At 37.5% G+C, this 19,594-nt stretch overlaps 1 protein-coding gene across 1 annotated transcript; it reads left to right on the top strand.

The window, feature by feature from the left end:
• The first annotated feature begins 10,262 nt into the window (after positions 1–10,262).
• Positions 10,263–12,086, top strand: si:dkey-63b1.1 (B2 bradykinin receptor). The gene has a single exon (XM_022668102.2). The coding sequence runs from the start codon at positions 10,263–10,265 to the stop codon at positions 11,358–11,360; it is 1,098 nt and encodes a 365-aa protein (XP_022523823.2). The 3' UTR covers positions 11,361–12,086.
• Positions 12,087–19,594: the final 7,508 nt, after the last annotated feature.

Here is a 19,594-nt window from a genome sequence, read left to right as displayed (position 1 = left end):
CTGGACTCAAACCAAGGATGAAGACTGCTATCTGACTGCGTCTGCATTGTGGCCACAACGTGTCCTGGGGTGCCTGACTATAAACTGCATGATGGCTCTGAGGCTGCTTGGCTGCCCATTCTCTTGTATAATCGCCTTTCAGCATTTTGAATATTATAAATAAATCAAAGTACAAATGAAATTGAATACTATATACAAATTCTACTGCACTCACTCACACACAATGAAAAACAAAGGCTTGGCCAAACCGTGGAATAAGTTTAAAAAATGTATGGTTCAGTATAATGAGTTTTTTTTGTGTCAGCAGCATAGTTGTAAACACATTACAGCAAGTCAATCTTAAATGTTTTAGATTGTCAAACTATTCATACAAAGTGCATTTTTTAAATAAAGGTTTTTATTATTAAGGAAGAAATGAAATCCAAACCTACATGGTCCTGTGTGAAAAAGTATTAAGTTAAGTTATGGTTATGTTTATGTTAAGTTTTGTCAGGATCAGGAGGCCGGGAATGCAGGTACAAAAATGTATTAAATAAATAAACAAAACAAAAAAAACTAAAACAAACGAGGGGTAATGATAACAAACAAACAGGGAGGCTAAACAAAGAAACAAACAAATAACTAAAACTAGACTGAAATAAACTAAACAGGGCAAGGAAAACAAAGGGAGAAACAAGATACAAACAATGGAAATAAACTAGGAAAAAACAAGAAATAAACAAGAAGATGAAAACTGAACTATGAACTAAGGCAACAAGCTCTGAGAAACGTGGAAAGAAAAACAACAGGGGTTAGTGCAAAGACCGACAGCAAACACTGACACAGGAGGACTAAATAACACACACGGGAAGTGAAAACACACCTGGGGCTAGTGGGCGGAGCTACAAATTAACACAGGTGGAAAAGTACTGAGACAGAAACACAGGAGCACAGGTCACATGAGGAACACACAGGCACAAGGACAGACAGGAAACAGGGCCAGGACGTGACAAGTTTAGGTTATTGACTGAGGTTATGTTTAGAGTTAGACTATGGTTAAGATTAGGGTATGGTTAAATTTAGGTGTAGGTTTGGGTAATAAAATTACACTGGGTCACATCAGTAACTAGTGCATATTTACAAGGGTTGAGCTAATGTGTGTACTACACATTGTAGGAGCCCTGAAATGATTATTTAGCACATGCATTAACTTCTCTTGAGACCAGGTCCCTTCTGGGTTACACACTGCCTAGATGGGATCCATGTGAGATTAAAATGGGCTGTAATGATGGGGCCAATGGGAAATCCCAAATGTAGAAACTAGTGACGAATGAAATATGTCTTAAAGAGTAACTTTAAGGGGAGGTGTGATTAATCAACATCAATTTTTAAACATACAAACCATTTGGAGCCCATACCCACCTGAAACACACATATTCCATGTTCCATTTATGTGAGTCACACCTGAGAATGTTGGCTGAGGAAGTCAACAGCATACTAAGTAGTTGTTTATAACAAATTTGCCCACTGATGCATTGCATTTGGGAAACACGAATAAAGATTGCATTCAGTGTGCATGGTACTTTTACATTAGTGCTTTATTAGAGGAAAACCAATAAAGTAACAGTAACTCTGCAGAGGATTGAGAATGTCAATGCAGTACGTGAGTTGACAGCAAGTGCATGTGTGGCGCACACCAACACATCAGCACAGGCCTGTAAAGCTGACCTTTAAGGTCAGGAAGTCCCAGGGCTCTATAATACTGTGAGAGTACAGCTGTATAGCAAGTGGTGAGATCTGAATTATTCTGCCCCATTATATGTCCAACAGCCTCATATAGCCTTGCTTATGATACCAGACCTCACCCCAAGTATTTCTGCAAACAACTGCCTGACGTCCATGACTTCAATTTAAGTCCAGCTGGCCACTAGTTCTCCAACAAACAGTAACAGTAAGACTATCCTCCAGCTTCAGCATAGAAGATAAAAACATGAGGAGAATGCAGAGCGCTTCTGCTGAGTGTCTATGGATCAGTAAACTCCTCCACCGCGCTCAGAATAAATCCTGTGAGTATGAGCCAGGAATGTGGACAGGATGTTTCTAAACAGACCGACGCTGAAAGAGATATCTTCCGAGCTTCAGCAAGGGGGAGTCAGAGATGAGTGGAGAATCTCCAGTAGAGATTACGGTCAATAGTTAGTCAGCCTAGACACAGATCTGATCTGACAGTGGAGAATGTAGCCAAAAAAAATACAGTATAAATCTTGTGACGTAGGTCTGCAGAGGGTGGGTGCGGTAGTGCTAATATGGTCAAAGATGCAGCTCTATCTGTTTTTGTCCAATTAAACTATACATTTTAACAATTACTAGGATAAAAAGACACTCCAGAGGTTAAAATGTTGATAGCTGATGCAAAAATTGCAAACTTGTTCACATCCTGTTTGTGCTAATGGGTCTCTATACAATATGTTGCACTTGATGGGCTTACAGGTCTTCAGCAACAAAGTTGAATAATCTTTTATCTAAGATTTACCAATTTAGCTACAAGAAACATTCATATATTCCAGCCTGTGTTCCATGCGTTTGGCTGACATGCTCCTATTGTGTCAGTAAATGCTGGCACAAAAGTCTAGTAGGTAGATTTGCATTCTTCTAGGAAGAGCAAACTAAAAAGTCAGACGAAATGAATGTAAATGCAAATTTTTATCCATCATTGTACATGTCAGACATGCTATGAATATTAGTGATTGGCATTATCAGGGTCAGCGATGCGACCAAGAGGGGTAAAACATGGACCCTACAGTATCTGGGTTGAACACAACATAGCTCATGGGTCCTAGATGAGACCCATGAACACTCTAGCTGGGCTGTAATGATGGGACCCATAAAAATAGCCCATGCCTACCTGGAAACTCCCCCTAGCCCATGTTCCACCCAGCCACTGGTAATTAAATTCATTTATCCAAGTGACAGAATGGGTGGGGCTAAGTGACTGTACATTGAATGGGTGGAGATTAAATAAAGTAAGAGGAAAGCGTAGGGCTTAACAGTTGTAAGCCTATGGGTGGAGCTTAGTTGCTGAAAGAAAATAGGCTTGGCTAAAGGATTTATAGGTGGGGCTAAATTGTTTTAGACTAAATAGGTGGGTTTATGTAAATGTATTTGTATTTATGACATGAATTTAACACATTGAATTCAAAGCAGACTGTTTGTGCAGTTTAAGTTATGTACAGTATATGGACAGTTTCTAAAGTAAGCATGAAAAGTACAATTTAATCTTTAACTGTTTACACTGAAGTCTGAGAGCCACATTCAAGTAAAAATTCTAATTAGAAAACTTCATTCTGTTAATTATTTCGGTACCAGACTTTCCGAATATGAGCTCAATTTTTCCTCAGATTTTTTTCTAGACTTACTGCTTCTTCTCAGCTTGCCTGCACAGATCATATTTCTTCTTTTGTTTCATAATGTAATCCTGTGTCCATGGTTTCCCCAGGAGACAAGTGGGAAGAGCTCTGGCAGATTGAAAACCCAGCTAATTTAAACAAAGTTGCCCACAGCATCCTGATCTCAGTGTTCAGTGGAGGAAATTTGAAGCCATTAACGTAAAACCACCAGAAACACCCTGCAGCCTTTTACTCTGGGGAAAAAGCAGAGGATGTACTTCTGTTTTTATCTTCATTGGTCAGATATGTTGGTCACTGTCTACTGAGGCCATTTATTCAAGTGCCGTTTTTTTATTCTGTACAGCAGGAGCCCAGGACCCTATGGGGAGCTAAATCTCATTACTGCCACAAAGAAAAGCTTTCTGTTTAATAGGATCATGACTTTGGCTTTTATCGCTCACCTGGGGACAAGAGTGCCAAATATCAAAAAGAGGGCCAAGCACTCTCAGAGTTGAGTTTATAGACTAAGCATATGGTTATCTGCCTTCAAAGGTCTCCTCTCAAAATTGGCAACAATTCATGTTACATCATGGTTTTGGACACGGTTTCGGATTGCTGGAGCCAGACGGTGATTAGTCTAGTGCCAGATATCCTCAGTAGTCCTTTGCAGAGTGCCACTGAATTGTATTGTCGCTTCCCTGGGCAGATATTGCAGTCCAGTTTTGAGATAAAGAGCACATTCATCTCCTGACCTCTGCTCTGCTGCACTGCTCAAAAAAAACAAAAAAAAAAAAACAGATGCACCTAGAAGGAATCAACCAACAGTAATAAAACTCGGTAGGGAGTCGTGTCAGATTGTCATCTTTAGAGACAAGTCCTGCTTTTGTCTTTGGTTAACAAATTTGTGGCATGGTCAGCATCAAGACCAATGGTTTGTTGTCATACCTCACATGTCAAGAAAATGCCAGACCTTCATACAGGCATTTTGACAGCCCATCATTACACCAAAGAGGTCTTTCAACCAGTAGTCCTATCTTTTCTGAACACCCACTTTGCTGCAATACTCCAACAGGACAATACTGATTCACATACTGCTGTCATCTCACAGATGCTATGCCATTGCCAGTCACATTGCATATCTATCATCTATTGAAAATGTGCAGGAAGCTATTGGACCCACTATTAACATTCCACTCCTACTGCAAATAGATAGATTGAAAAACGTAGACAGATTTGCATAGCACACCATTAGGAACCTCTACAACTCCATCCTGAGATGTCTGGCATGTTAAGTTAAAAAATATTTGCCCATATGAGGCAAAATTGTAATCCTTTATACTTTCTGGTAACCGTTATCTTCTTTCCAAACAGCGCTGTAATGTGACGCATCCTACTAGGTGCAATTGGATACATGTTTCTCTTTCTTCATTTCCAGCCAACTCGGTAACAAGTGTGTGTCCATGCAGTTAAAATGTGTACCACTTAAAGACTCTTGGATTGTGGCCTTGATGAAAATAAACAAATGTCAATGATATGCAGCCTCTGCTAAATCTGCTGTATACATTTATTAAGGGTTCTTTTGAAAAAGCAACAGTTATAAACACAACCAAGAGCCATTTAAGTGCCTCAATTGTTTATATTGTACCAAATATGGTTCCACTATTCTTATTTGATATTGTGTACAATCCCTTTTTAGGAAGAAAATACTTGTACTATTTTTCAAATATTTGTTTAGTAAACATAATGGTCCTATAGACCATGCAAGGAAGTACTTGTATGACTCAGATAGTACTTTTTCTGGTTCTTTTCCATCAATGCTGTCTGATTATATTATTAATAAACTAATGAATCCAAATCAAGTGTTAAGTCAATTCTCTGCAGAGCAGAAGTCAAATCTCAAGTCTCTGTAATACACGTCATAGTGAAGCATAGAGTCTTTGTAGTATGAGTCTCTGTAATAAGAGTAACATATTTTATATTTTGCCCCTGAATTGTCCAAAAAAAGTCCAAGGCAAATCAGAAAGAGTCAAGCCTTGAGACTCCAGAGTATGAGTCTCTAGGCAGTAAATCTAAGCAATGTGACTTCAACCTCGACAATGATGCTTATCAACACTTTTATCACAATCCTTCTAACATGTAATTGCTGTGCTTACTTATTTGGCCAGTGATTGGTGAAATTAACCATGATGTAATTTAATACTGAGAGCTTCAAAAGTTGGCTAAAAACCTGAAACTTTGTAGACAGAGAGTGGGGCTGGGTGTAGTACACATTTTACCACAGACACAGGAACTATTTTCTTTCACAGTAAACCTTCCCCATGGCTCCTGCTGCAAAATTCATAGTATTATCTCTATCATCAGTCTAAAAACTGGCCCACAGCACTCCAGTCATTGTGTGTTTGTGGTTAGATTTAGATGCTGCAGGTGATCCTTGATGAACAGAGAGGAGAACATTAACAAATGGTCCCTCTCGCTGCTGGCTAACTTTCGCCCTTCTGCTAAAGTGCCTCTGCCACCAGTTTTAATTAAAGCTATCCATCTCGTGTGCCGGTGAGATCCGATGATAGTGGGGCCGCATCCACAGTTGACCTGCTTGAACAGCTGGCACAAGGATGAACACTGGCACTGCCACAGAAATGGCACATCAAAAACCTCAGACAAACTGGGTCAAACTGAGCAAGCAAGGTCAACACCATACAAAAATATCAATTATGGCAAAAAAACTGAAACTTTGGTGTATAATCCTAGAGAATGACTAATGGTCCATTGTACAAAAGAGACAAGAATTAGCACATTAATTGCTCGAAAAATAGTTCAGTGACAAAATCAATACAGGAAAAGTGATTTTTTTTTTCCCCGCATGCTTGCATTGCTTGCTCACACAATTATAGTCTATTCACACCATTAAGGGCAAATGGCCGAGGAGTGAGTTAAAGTAAGGTAAATTTGATTAGTTTCTTTGTCTACTCTTTTCAGTTCAGTAAACTGCAAATCTTTAGTTGTGCTTTGTTTCTTTTGTTACCTTGATTTCACATTAGGAGGTGACAGAGCGTCAAGTCATTTCCTATGAGAGGTGATGATTTGTAGCTGTAATTTAGCGACAAGCAGCAAATCGAATTGAGATTTTCCCAACATTATGGAAATTACTTATGACACAGGGAGGCGGCAAACTAAATGACCAGCTCCAACAAATACTTTAAACTAATGGGGCGTGTTATACAACATTTGTATGTTAAACCCAATAATAATAGGCTTTTTAGAGTTTTTTATTGTTAAGTGATAGAATTTAGTAACTGTTGTTAATAAATGATTGTAGCTACTTAGTTATGCAATGAAACAATATACAGTTTATGTAATTTAAGGATGAGGAATTGAGTGCCTTAGTTGGTTAAAACCTCTCTTTGGGACCAATCAAATTTCAATCTACTTTTCTTATGACTTCACTCTCCATACTGCTCCATTGGAACAGAGGTGTAGGGTGATATGACGGCAAGATGGCCGCACTTATTTTAGTTAAGTAGTTTCAATGTCTCTTTTTTATTACAAGCATAAAATCTAAAATAGCTAGTAGTATGTATCAGCGGCTTGCTGAATTTCCTGGCTGCTTAATTTAAGGTGGAACATAATAAATAGACCAAAAAGCTAGCAAATAGCTTACTTTACCTCCCTTACAGTGATGAAATGTGGTGGACAATAAATAACTGTCACATCAACATCCTTGCTCCTTTTTGAAAAAATACAACAAATATGATGTCCACCATCATTCAAAGCATATTCACCTCACCCATAATAGTCTGGTATGGACATTTGGACACTCATTCTCTCGCGAAAAACTATAACGTATAATAGACAAATTGTCAAAATCATCCTCTCATCCATTGATGCACTGTATCAAAAACGTATCACGCAATGAGCAATAAAAATCACGTCTGATTGGTGCTAAAATCTAATTTTATTTATTTTGACAATGTATATGCTTCTTGAAAAGGTGTTCCACTTTCTAAGAGGATGATTTTACCCAAGGCTGGCACTTGAAAACAAAAAGGCAAGAGTAATATTAAGAAGATGGATTAGGCCATACTGTGTTTATCTGAGAGAAACTGAAAAGTCTGAGTCATATCTCTAGTAGACATCTGCAGGAATACCTTGCATTCTTTGAGGATTTTCTGAAAATGTTTGCTATTGCTCAACCCATACAGCAGCAGCAGTGGGAGAACTTACAGGAGTTCAAGGTTAAACCAGTCAATCAAATCTGTAAAGTGTAGAAATTCTTCGGAAAAAACAACCTGTACACTCACGTTTTTGTTTAGTGGATGCAGTTTGTGCTCTAAAATGCACCGTATGTACCATAAACCCTGAGAAGGCCAGGAGAGTGAGGTATAACTATAAACAAGAAATTAAAACATGGCAGTTGGCAAGTATAAGGGTTTACTAGTGAATTTCAAATCTTAAACATCTGAGAATGTTCACAGGATTAAAAGGGAACTCCTGCTGAATGCTCATCTCCACACAGCCAGATCTAGAGGAAACACCACAGGAGGAAATGTTGCCTTAGAGCCAAATAATCCCTAAACAGATTAGTGCCATGTGGAGGAGTAGACCTACTGTTACACACTGGCTGTGTGTTGTGGGGCTGATATGATGCATGTTGTGAGAGTTACTGCTGAGATGGAAACAGAGCTTTATTTGTAGAGCTTCTTTGCTAATCAACACAGTTTAATGTGATTTAAGGGGTTTATGGGATTTATGTTCAGAAAACAGATTCACCAAATAACATCTGTAACACTTCATAACAACAAGCTTCAATAAACAGCAAGCTAAACATTACCTTATAATGTATTAACTGTGAATTTCTGTTAAATATTTACATACTGACAGTGTATCTTCACTTAAATATTTATTTACTTAATATTTTTAATAATTTCTTAGTTCCTTAAAACTATTGTGAGATATGTATTATGAATTGTTGAATTAAGTTATGTAAACATTTGACATTACAAATTTGACCATTTATAAGCTATGTAGTGAATTTGACACTATATTAATAACAGCTGACTTTTTCCTCTGTTTACATGAAAAGAATGGAGAATGGCCATTTATATTATTTCAATTTTATGTCAAACTAAATTGACTTAATTTAGTTCATTACAATGTACTTTTACTATGTAATTTTGTGTCATTTTTTATATAAAATCATTTTGATAATCCCTTATGCTCTGTGACTTTTCTTATACCCTCAATATTACAGCTGCAAACTACATAGAAAGCAGCGCAGGCTGACTAAGTTGTTTCCAAGTTTTACTAGTGTAGATAAAGCAAGTATTCAAGAGATTAAAAGAGATTAAAAAAATACAAATATATGAATTTATTATCAATCTATTTTCAGTTAGTAAGTCAAACAATCCTGTTGATTCATTTCTGTTTTAATCTAAATTAGCTGGGTCTGAAATTGTATGATGATACTGTAACTAAAACACTTAGTAAAGCTTGGCTGTGAGCAGTAATACAACACTCAGATGTGCCGCTGTGTTAGTCATGCAGAAGAGTGAGCCAGAACAGGAAAGCTGGAAAGTGAGAGTAGACCCAGTCTTGCAGTGACGACAGCCTTGTTATGCTCTTATAAAAGCGTCTGGCTGCTGGAGTCTTTGCCAGTTGGAGCAGAATCTGCCAGACGACCCGTCTGAGGGAACTGCCTCTCAGCACTGGATCTGGAGTTTGGCTTTCCTACTGTGTGATGCAAGGTATGTACAGTGTTTTAGATCAGGGTTTCCAAATCTCACTCTTGGAGAACTTTTGTACTGTTCCTTTTTTCTTCTTATTCACTTACTGAAGCTCTTGGTAATTGCCAGATAAGTTAGTTTAACATTACAACATAAAAATGCCCCTTGGACTGGGATTTGTAACCACTTTTTAGAGAATAGGTAACAGAATTTGACTTGGAGTATATTGATAAAAATATTCAAGCTAAATAAATAAAACAATAGTACTTTTAGTAAGACAAAGGTTTCTTTCTCTATTGTGTTAAACCTAGTTTGCTAGTATACATTAAGGAATAAAAGCACCAAACTGTCACGCTTAAGTCTCGAGTATCTTTTAGTTTTCTTTTAGTCTTTTAGTTTTTTTTTTTTATTACCTCTATACACTCTTTCTGACTCTTGAATTTTTATTTTAGTTTCAATTTTAAAACAGTTATTAAAATTTTCTGAAAAAAAAAAAAAATAATAATAATGTAGTAAAACTTTGGGGCGTACAGTTGGACCTTAAGACTGCGTACATTTGCATGGTGTGTACCTCAATAAGCAAAAATTTACCTGTACAGTATCCTTTTTATTACAGTGAGTAATAAACTCCACATATTGCTTATTCATGCATGATTCAGAATTAATTCTCCCCTGAATTACATAATACTTTTCACTCCCATTACTGGAATAATTTTATCTGAGCCTCAAATGACGTAGATTCTCTTAACCCCTTAACAGGCTAGCATTTTTTGTTAATTTTCTGCCTGATGTTACACATCAGTAGCTTGAGGCTTTCTATTCAAGCATTACAAATAAAGGTTTCATGTATGTTAAAAAAAGTTACTCCAAATTCTAATTGTAATTGTAATTTATTAGAAAAAATAAGTAAATCTGCAACTTTCATTTCATTTTGTAACAGTCGTCTAGTTTTTTCATCTATTTTCAAACATGCAGAATTTGTGTTGATTCCTTTTACTGATCAGAAATTAGAGAAAGAAAGTAGAGCAGAGAAAGTGAACAGGTAGCTTTTCTAAGTGTCCTGTGGGAGATTTCAAAGCCATCAAATTTTCAGAATGTGAATAACCTGTATACGGGTCAAGGCCTGCATTGCTTGAGATCTTATAACTTATATGTTTAATTAATTTGTAGGTCTTCAATGGAGCTGAACCTGTCTGAGTCCTTGGTCCCTGTTGTGGACTCAGGCAACTGCACCTATACAGAAGCCTGGGAATGGCTGAGCAGTCTCCAGCCCACGTTCCTAGCGCTCATCAGCATCACCGGAGTGGTGGGTAATGGCCTGGTTCTCTGCGTCTTCTGCCTGCAGAGGAAGCCCTGCTCTGTAGCTGACATCTACCTGGGCAACCTGGCGTTTGCCGACCTGGTCATGGTGGCTTGCTTGCCTTTCTGGGCAGTCACTATTGCTCGGGACTACCAGTGGAACTTTGGCGAGCTGCTCTGCAAGTTGGTCAACACCGCTATTGCCATGAACTACTTCTGCAGTGTTCTGTTTCTGGTCCTGGTTAGCGTGGATCGCTATTTAGCCTTAGCCAGACCCATGAACCCCAGCCGACTGAGACGCTCATCCTGGGCCAAGCGAATGTGCGTGGGCATCTGGGCAGTGGGCATGCTGCTTAGTATCCCATCTTTTCTCTTCCGAACTGTCAGTTACTTTCACGAAGCCGGGGTGCACGCCTGCTTCCTGGTTTTCCCACACCCAAGCTGGAGAATCCAAAGGAACCTGACCAGTATTGTGCTTGGGTTTGTGATTCCCCTGCCGATCATAGCATTCTGCACCCACCACATGGTAAAGGCTCTAAAAGATGGCAGTGCAGTGGCACTTCCTGGTGTGAAGATGGAAAGGAGGGCTACTCATCTTGTGCTGACAGTGCTGGCTGTCTTCCTCTTCTGCTGGACACCTTACCAGGTGGTGCGCTTCTTGGACACTCTAGAGTATTATCAGATCACATCTGGGTGCTTCTACGGCCACATCTTAGACATTAGCTTGCAGGTGACCACCTACTTGGCCTACGCCAATAGTGCGATCAACCCTTACCTCTATGTGGTCGTTGGAAAACACTTCAGGAGAAGAGCTAAATGCGTGTTTAGGAAACTCCTTAACCCTGTTTGGAAGGACAGCAACATGAACATCACTTACGGCAGCAAGTGGAGCGAGAGCCGCAAAGACTCGTGTATACTTGAAAAGCGAATTGTGCCAGTGTGCATAACATCTGTTGGAGTGCAGTTATGTAGCTAAAAAAGAAGCTGTCCAGAAAGTGAGCCTCAAATGATCCTAATGTTTACAGAATTTCCTCATTAATAAAACATGTTGACAGATTTAACATGATATTAAAAGCAGGTATCATTGGAGTCACCTACTATCAGGGAACCCAATGAAAACTTAACATTAGCACTGAATATTAAGTATTAAATAAGTATAGGGAAATATTAAGTATTAAAAAAGCCTTAAATGATGTGCTGAAGAGTTCATATTGTGTAAATTGCAATTTTATTATTCTGTATTAATATATCAGCACATTTTGCTATTGATCTTTGGCAGTAATTGTGTAGATAAACTGTATACATGAGATAAATATCTAAACATTGGGAAAAAAATATTTTTTCAATGTGGCTTCCTTCTCCAGGCATTTTCTTATGAATATACCTGTGATTTATACTTGTGTTTTGGCATTTGTACTTGACTTTGTAGATGTGCTGTGCACTATTTTGGTTTATCTATTTCTCTGTATTTATTCTCATATGGATTATTGTTGTAATGTCTTATTTAAACCTTAATTAGCTTTTTGAATGTTATGGTTTAATGTTGTGGTTTGTGCTATTACAGACTGAAATAAGCTTGAAAGTTCTTATGATTCAGGTTAAGCAAGGTTAAGCAAATTGCACTACACTAGGAACAGGTTCACTGTGAATTATGTGACATACCATTACATTAGACTGTAATAAAGCTGTGAAACCACTTTAATTCCTCACCTGTGTGTGTCTTGTTCTGTTCTGTGTTATATAATGTTGATGGTAAAGGTACTATAAATGTAACAATGTACACTTAAAGCACTGAACTGAAGTTTTCATGCAGCAAAATAAATAAATAAATAACACAGTGTTTGGCCACAATGGGCAAATGTCTGTGGGTCAATCAATCAAGGACCGCACTGGGTAATGCTGGGCAATGCTATTAATAAGGTAAATGTAGAAGATCTTTACAACAATAAAAAAGGTTTGTATGGTATCATTACATATGTTTGACAAATTCCTGACAAAAATATGGAGTAATTAAATTAGAAACTGTGATTTCTATAGTATGTATTGTGTAATTCTTCCACAAAATCTAAAAGTTATAAAAACTTTTTATTAATCAGTGATTCCAATTTATTTTTATACTTTTAATTTCAGCTGTCCAATTAACCTTATTATCATATAGACAAGCAAGTTTTATTGATATACAGTTACAAAAATGATGGGACATGATAATATTATGTAATATTATTTAGTTAAATAACACTCTGAGGCTCTGAGGGTCCTTTTTTTTCAAATTTCGTTTTTACACAAATAAATAAAAGAAAAAATGAAATAAAAAAACAAAACGCTTCTTATATTGGTTCAATACGGGACACAACATTTAGTTGCCAAATAAAGGACATATTGTGTCTTACAGAATGGGTGACAACCCTAACTGTGACCTTTGGTTACCTGACACTTTTAGAAAGCTTTTAACTAAAAAGCTATTCCCCAAATGGCCACAATTTCCAGTATGTATTTATAGTTTTCTTATTATAAATAATTAAAAAATTATGTGCAGAGATAAAACACTAAACTTTCAAAGACCCAATAAAACTTTTTTTTTCCTTTTAGTGACATTAATTGACAACTTAGTGCAAAATCATGTACTTACTACTACTATTTTATTTATTTTTTTCAGAACACTAAAAACTGATTTGCCTCTCCTATCCAATCTCCTCTTAAGTACAATCATCCATGGAGAGGGTGAGACCTATATTACATATTTTGGTGTAACTGTAAAAATCCCTGAACTGGAGAGACTGAAGTGTAAAACAAAGGTAAACAAACTGCTTTTTAAAGCTAGCATTAGCTAGCAGGCTTTTCAAAGCCTCTGGAGAGACAAAAAGACACATCTTTTACAGTCAATAAACCCACACAAATACTGTTTACACTAAGCCACAGCTAGCCTTATTAGTTTTGGCTAAAGACATTTTTTTCCATGAGGTATTTTCCAGAAGCAGGCTGACCAGTGAGCCAGTATGACGCATGTTAAGTCATCTGCTCCCTGTGGGCTGTTGTGTCTGTTCCTACTTAGCTTTCATTAGCATGCACAAGGATTTCCTCTTCCTCTATATATACATACATGCTAGCTGGAGGACTCCAAATTGGCCATTAGCATTATTTCTTACCTGTCTTGTTACTTCTAATGATCTTTATCAGCCATGTGGAGGCACCAGGAATCATATTAGAGTGCTTATTGGATTTAGCAAATTAGCCATGCATCGGCTTCCTATGTCCCACCAGTATATTTCGTTAGAGTATAAACACCAGCATTCTGGGTTATTGTAGCTGTCAGTGTCTGTTTTATAAAATTTCACTGCAATAAAGGAATGCAGACAGTGAAGCAGTGCGGTGAAGCGTTTCAGACACCAGAGGGCAGTACATGACTATTTTATTTTCACCTATTATTTCCATGAAAACTGAACATGATGTAATAACTGCAGTCCTGCAGCTGTTTACAATAAGCCATACTAAAAACCTTTATGAATAGGAAAACAATTATAAAATTAGGATTATCATATTCCATTCAAATGACCATAAATAGGAAAAGTAAAGAGCCATAACAGCATTTACTAAGTGATAATGGCTCTAATATTTGACTAGTCAGTGACCCATTCTGGACCCATATATTTTTTATTAATATAAAATTATATAATATGGTCTAAGGTGTCTTGACACTTGGGCATCACACCTATATGACTGTTCTGAACATCCTATTTCTAAATCCACTGGTATTTATATATTTATATATTTATATATTTATATAATATGGAGTTCCACACCCTCTGTGGCTCTAACCACTTGTAAAAGCTTTCCACAGGATGTTTGGAGTGTGTCTGTGGTTATTAGTGCCATTCAATCAGAAGGGCATTAGTATGTTTTTGTACGTTTACACAAAATTGATTCTGGACGGCTGATGCAGAACAGCCCAGGCTGACTGCATAACAATGAACACCCCCAGGACACACTACTGTTATTTAAGTTTCCTGTATTATCAGTTCATAACATAAAGGTATTTATTTATCAAATAATTAACATCTTCTTATTCTCTACTAAGCTGTATGTCTTTCTCCTTCTGTGGTCTCCTATAATGTGTTTGTGTGTTCTAATAAAAAACAGGACTGAAACTGGAGCCTTGTGTCTACATAACTTATAAATTTAGTTCAAGTTTCTTACCTTTGAAAAACCTTCGAAAAAAGTTTCAGATTTTGGAATGAGATAATTCAACAAATAATAAATAGTGTTGTTGATAATAAGTGTTGTTGATTCTCTAAATATTAAGTTAACATTTGTACATACAGTGCCAGAAGCTTTAGACACACCTTCTCATTCAATCATTTTATTTTTCCCTACATTGTAAATGAGTACTAAAGTCATCCAGACTATTAAAGAACACATAAGGAATGCAGTAACTTGCCATAATATGGATTAGAACATTATTTAAATACAGTTATTCTCTGTATACCAACTCTACTTCTTTACAAAACCATTACATAATTACTTACGTTTTAATTCTTAGTTGTGTGACTTCTTAAATAATTAAAAAATAACTTTTTAAAGGTAAAATTTAAGGTTTGTCCAAACTTTTGACTGGTACTGTATGTACATTGTTTGATCAATTGTAACACTCAACTATAAGAGTACATTAATGAACAGTACTTATGACCATTATTAATTTTAATTTAGTTTATCATTTTAATTTAGAGGTGTTGTAACATTTATTTATTATTAGTTTTATTCTAGTTTTAATCATCAAAAAATAATAACATTTTAGTCTAGATTTAGATATTTAATATTTATAAATATTTAATATTTTTTGTCATAGTTTTCGCTGACAAAATTAGCACTGCTTGTGACAGACTGCCCCAAATAATTATAATTTAATACTAGTTAAGCCATTATTAATAATTCCAAAACTGCATTGTATTGGCTCAGAAGTCGAAGTAGAAATAGAACATATAGCTGCTGTAAATGGACAGAGACATGTTCTGAGTTGAGTATTGTCCTGGACAATTGGTCTAAGCCCTGGATGTTTTAAATGTATTGCTCTCTCCCACGTTATGTTACTGTTTTGCAACATATTGTAGCATATGTGTTATATTTCATCACATAAACATCACTTAAAACTGGACTGAAAATAATTTCCTCTCAAGAGGGCAATAAACTAACAAACACATGAGTGTACACTTTCCAAAGGAAATATTCTGGAAACCTTTAATGAGCCCAATAAATCAGCATGGCCCTGACTGTCTGACTGCTACTCATCATGTTCATGTCAGAAGCTAAAGGCCCAAGGCTGTAAACAAACATCTTGCAGCTACAGACCTGGACATTCTGTATATCTACAAGCCAAAATTAAAGCCACAGGCAAGAATAAAGGAGTACCTTGTGTGTTCAGCCTTGGGGTGGATGGGGGAAAAAGCACTCTGCCTGTGTAACGGGTAATGGATCTCAATCAATTCTAATGAGATTAAGGAGGAGCGTCAGTATCAGACTGAGTGCAGGGAAGTACAGCTCACTGCTCTGGTGCTCAGAGGAGCACTGCCGCCTATAGTTTTTCTCCCAGACTCCACTGTACTTACATTTACATCAATATCTATCAAATACTGTAAATATAACCCACACCTATGAGCTACAATTGCAAAACACTTAATATTTAAAGTGTGTGGTAAATACACTTGCAAATAAAGAGTCCTTCCAGGGTTTCTTTAGTAAAGCCAGTGGTTTTACTACACTCACTAACAGTTGTTGAAATGGAATGAAACGTTATGTATATAAATGTAATGATGATATAGTACTCTTTTGGGCCACCTCTAGCCTGGATACAAGATGAGTCACAGTTCAGCATAGAGGCCTACAGGTTGCACATGGTATGCTGTAACACATTTGCCCACTGATGTCGCAGCTGGGCCTCTAGATCCTGTTCACATAATGATATTGACATACGAAATTCTATATATGACACTACAACTCAACTGGGTGTTAAACCCTGCATATAGACTCATGTGAGTACATCATTGTCCTGTTAATAAACATGCCACACTTTTCATTGACAGAAAAATAATTAAAATCAGCAGCACTGCTGAGTAAAGCAGTTTTTAAGCTGACCTAATAAACTCCCCACTCTTTCCAATTCCCAATGGCAATAGACTACACTAAACCACAATTAGATGTGTGTCAACTGAAAGACATAAACTGAACCTTTAAAAGGGCAAAGACAACAGTCGTACACATAAGTAATGTTGATAGCAACAAGAAATGGGTTTTGGTATTTAACAAAAAAGGAAGAGTTTTCTTATTTAAAACTGCACATTTCATCTGTGTGAATGTAACCTATAAAGCTCTGTATAAACAAAAGAATAAAGTCAGTGGTCAGAGAACAGGACTCCAGCCATTCTGCTATGCCAGTTGTGAAGCTACAGCCTGAATGAGAAGTAGAAAAGATGTGACAAAACAACACTGGGCATAAAAATGGGCAGAATGGGAGACAGCATTGGTCACCTAGAGCAGGGGACTCATACCTGCCCTAGGTGCAGTGGCAATATGACGTCAGAGCCTAACTAAAAATGGCTCCCATTTTTGACATAAGGGTGGGCTTGTTGTACTGCGCAGTGCGGAGAAGCTGTTCAAAGAAATATAAACAGGATAAATGATTTATATACAACAAGGTGTTGGCAATACTTCGCCAAGAGCATGCCAAACAGACAGGCGAGTATATCGAACTGTTGCCTGCGAGTTTACTGTGTTAAAACAAGCTACGTGGGACGAACGGTGAGCTAATATCACCCTGGCTTACTGGAACACTCAGGGCATAAGCCACTAACTACAGCTAGCCTTAGTGGAAATCAACTACAGCTAGCCTTAGTGGAAATCTGGAAATGTAAGCTTACTGTAAATAAATGGAAGCGCTTTACTTACCCAAACAAACAGTTTTTGGAAGAGAAATCTGTGTAGATTAACATCCAGTGTCTGTTTGACTTTTAATTTTTTTTTGTTTAAGAATTACAGTTTTGCTTACTTAACTCAGCTTAGTTTTACAGGTCTCACCACTCAGCGGCGAGATATGCTGAATTAGAAGGAAAACATGGTGACACACCTGTTCCTTAAAAGTGTCGCATACTGCTCTTTAACCATACTCCGGTGTATCTTGTGTATGAAAATAGACCAGTGTTACGGTATAGTGTTGCATCACATATTTGTACAGCTCTCACAGGTGGATTATGGGGATTGTAGTTGAGTGGGTAAACAGAGAAACACAAAAGCATGACAATTATCTAGACTCCTCACATTTACGGGTTTGTTTTAGAAAAACAAACACTACTGAATTAATATATTATTCAGTGATGCAATAAGCACATTTTCCTTGAGCATTTTAGCCTGGGTAGTCAAGAGGGTTAGGGGCCCTGCCCTTGACAACAGTGACAGTCTGGCAAATTCAGGTATCGAACCCACAAGCCTGTCTTTAGAACTCTAACCATTGAGCCCCCACTGCATGATATTTACTTAAACTGTATTGGTACTTAACAATTCACTCAATTAATTCTTTATTTCCACAAGACTTTGTGGAGTTTCTATCTCACTTATTCAAGGTTATTGTCTAGTATATTAAATACCTTTAAATAAACCCAATAATAATAGATAAGTTTGGTGTTCTGCACAGTGAGTTTTAGATACAATTCTGTTTCTGCAGTCAGGGCAGAGGTTGCCATAGCAACGACTGGCACATCAGGCACGTATTGAAAGTTGTTAAGGCTGGCAAAAATGTTACTGTCTTTGTCTCTGGGCCTTTATCTTACCCACACAAAGCTCCGCATGAGTCATCCCCGCCCCCTGACCCCCACCCTGTCATCAAGAGATCAAAATTAAACAAAAGATTGATTCTAAATATAGTTAAACTATGCAAACCCTCTGAGCCGACTGAGCTGCACAGCTTCTCTACATTCATTACTGCACTGTAGCTTGTGGTCTCTGCTCACCCTCTTGCTTTCCATACAGCCTGGATTTCTAATAATAAATAAGACACACTCGCACGCACACACACACACAAACACACACACACACACACTGTCTCTTATGTTTGATGTTCAGTGTTTTTTTTGTAAGTAACAGCATGTGTGAGTCAGTTTGAGTTACCCATAGATGCTCTGGGGGACAGCAGAGAGGCAGAAAGAGAAAGAGAGACTAGACAAAAGCAAAGACTGACTGAGATAAAGCCCCCCCACACTGCATTGTACCACCCACTGCTCTAACATACACCTAGACAATACAACTTCTACACTGTAGAATATAGTATTCATCTTCAGTGAACTTATCTATAGTAAACAGCTTGTCTACACTGTACAAATGATCTGCCCTGAACAGCTCTTCCATACTATACACATCCACCACATTGTAGTTTATCTTCAGTGAACAGCTCCTCCACACTATACAGTTTATCTTCAGTGAACAGCTCCTCCACACTATACAGTTTATCTTCAGTGAACAGCTCCTCCACACTATACAGTTTATCTTCAGTGAACAGCTCCTCCATACTATACAGTTTATCTTCAGTGAACAGCTCCTCCACACTTTACAGTTTATCTTCAGTGAACAGCTCCACACTATACAGTTTATCTTCAGTGAACAGCTCCTCACTATACAGTTTATCTTCAGTGAACAGCTCCTCCACACTATACAGTTTATCTTCAGTGAACAGCTCCTCCACACTATACAGTTTATCTTCAGTGAACAGCTCCTCCACACTATACAGTTTATCTTCAGTCAACAGCTCCTGCACACTATACAGTTTATCTTCAGTGAACAGCTCCTCCATACTATACAGTTTATCTTCAGTGAACAGCTCCTCCACACTATACAGTTTATCTTCAGTGAACAACTCCTCCACACTATACAGTTTATCTTCAGTGAACAGCTCCTCCACACTATACAGTTTATCTTCAGTGAACAGCTCCTCCACACTATACAGTTTATCTTTAGTGAACAGCTCATCCACACTATACAGTTTATCTTCAGTGAACAATTCCTCCATACTATACAGTTTATCTTCAGTGAACAGCTCCTCCACACTATACAGTTTATCTTCAGTGAACAGCTCCTCCACACTATACAGTTTATCTTCAGTGAACAGCTCCTCCACACTTTACAGTTTATCTTCAGTGAACAGCTCCTCCACACTATACAGTTCATCTTCAG

This window comes from Astyanax mexicanus, chromosome 1 (genome assembly GCF_023375975.1).
Source record: "Astyanax mexicanus isolate ESR-SI-001 chromosome 1, AstMex3_surface, whole genome shotgun sequence".
In the NCBI taxonomy this organism is placed as follows: Eukaryota; Metazoa; Chordata; class Actinopteri; order Characiformes; family Acestrorhamphidae; genus Astyanax; species Astyanax mexicanus.
This window is presented reverse-complemented; position numbering and strand designations above follow the sequence as displayed.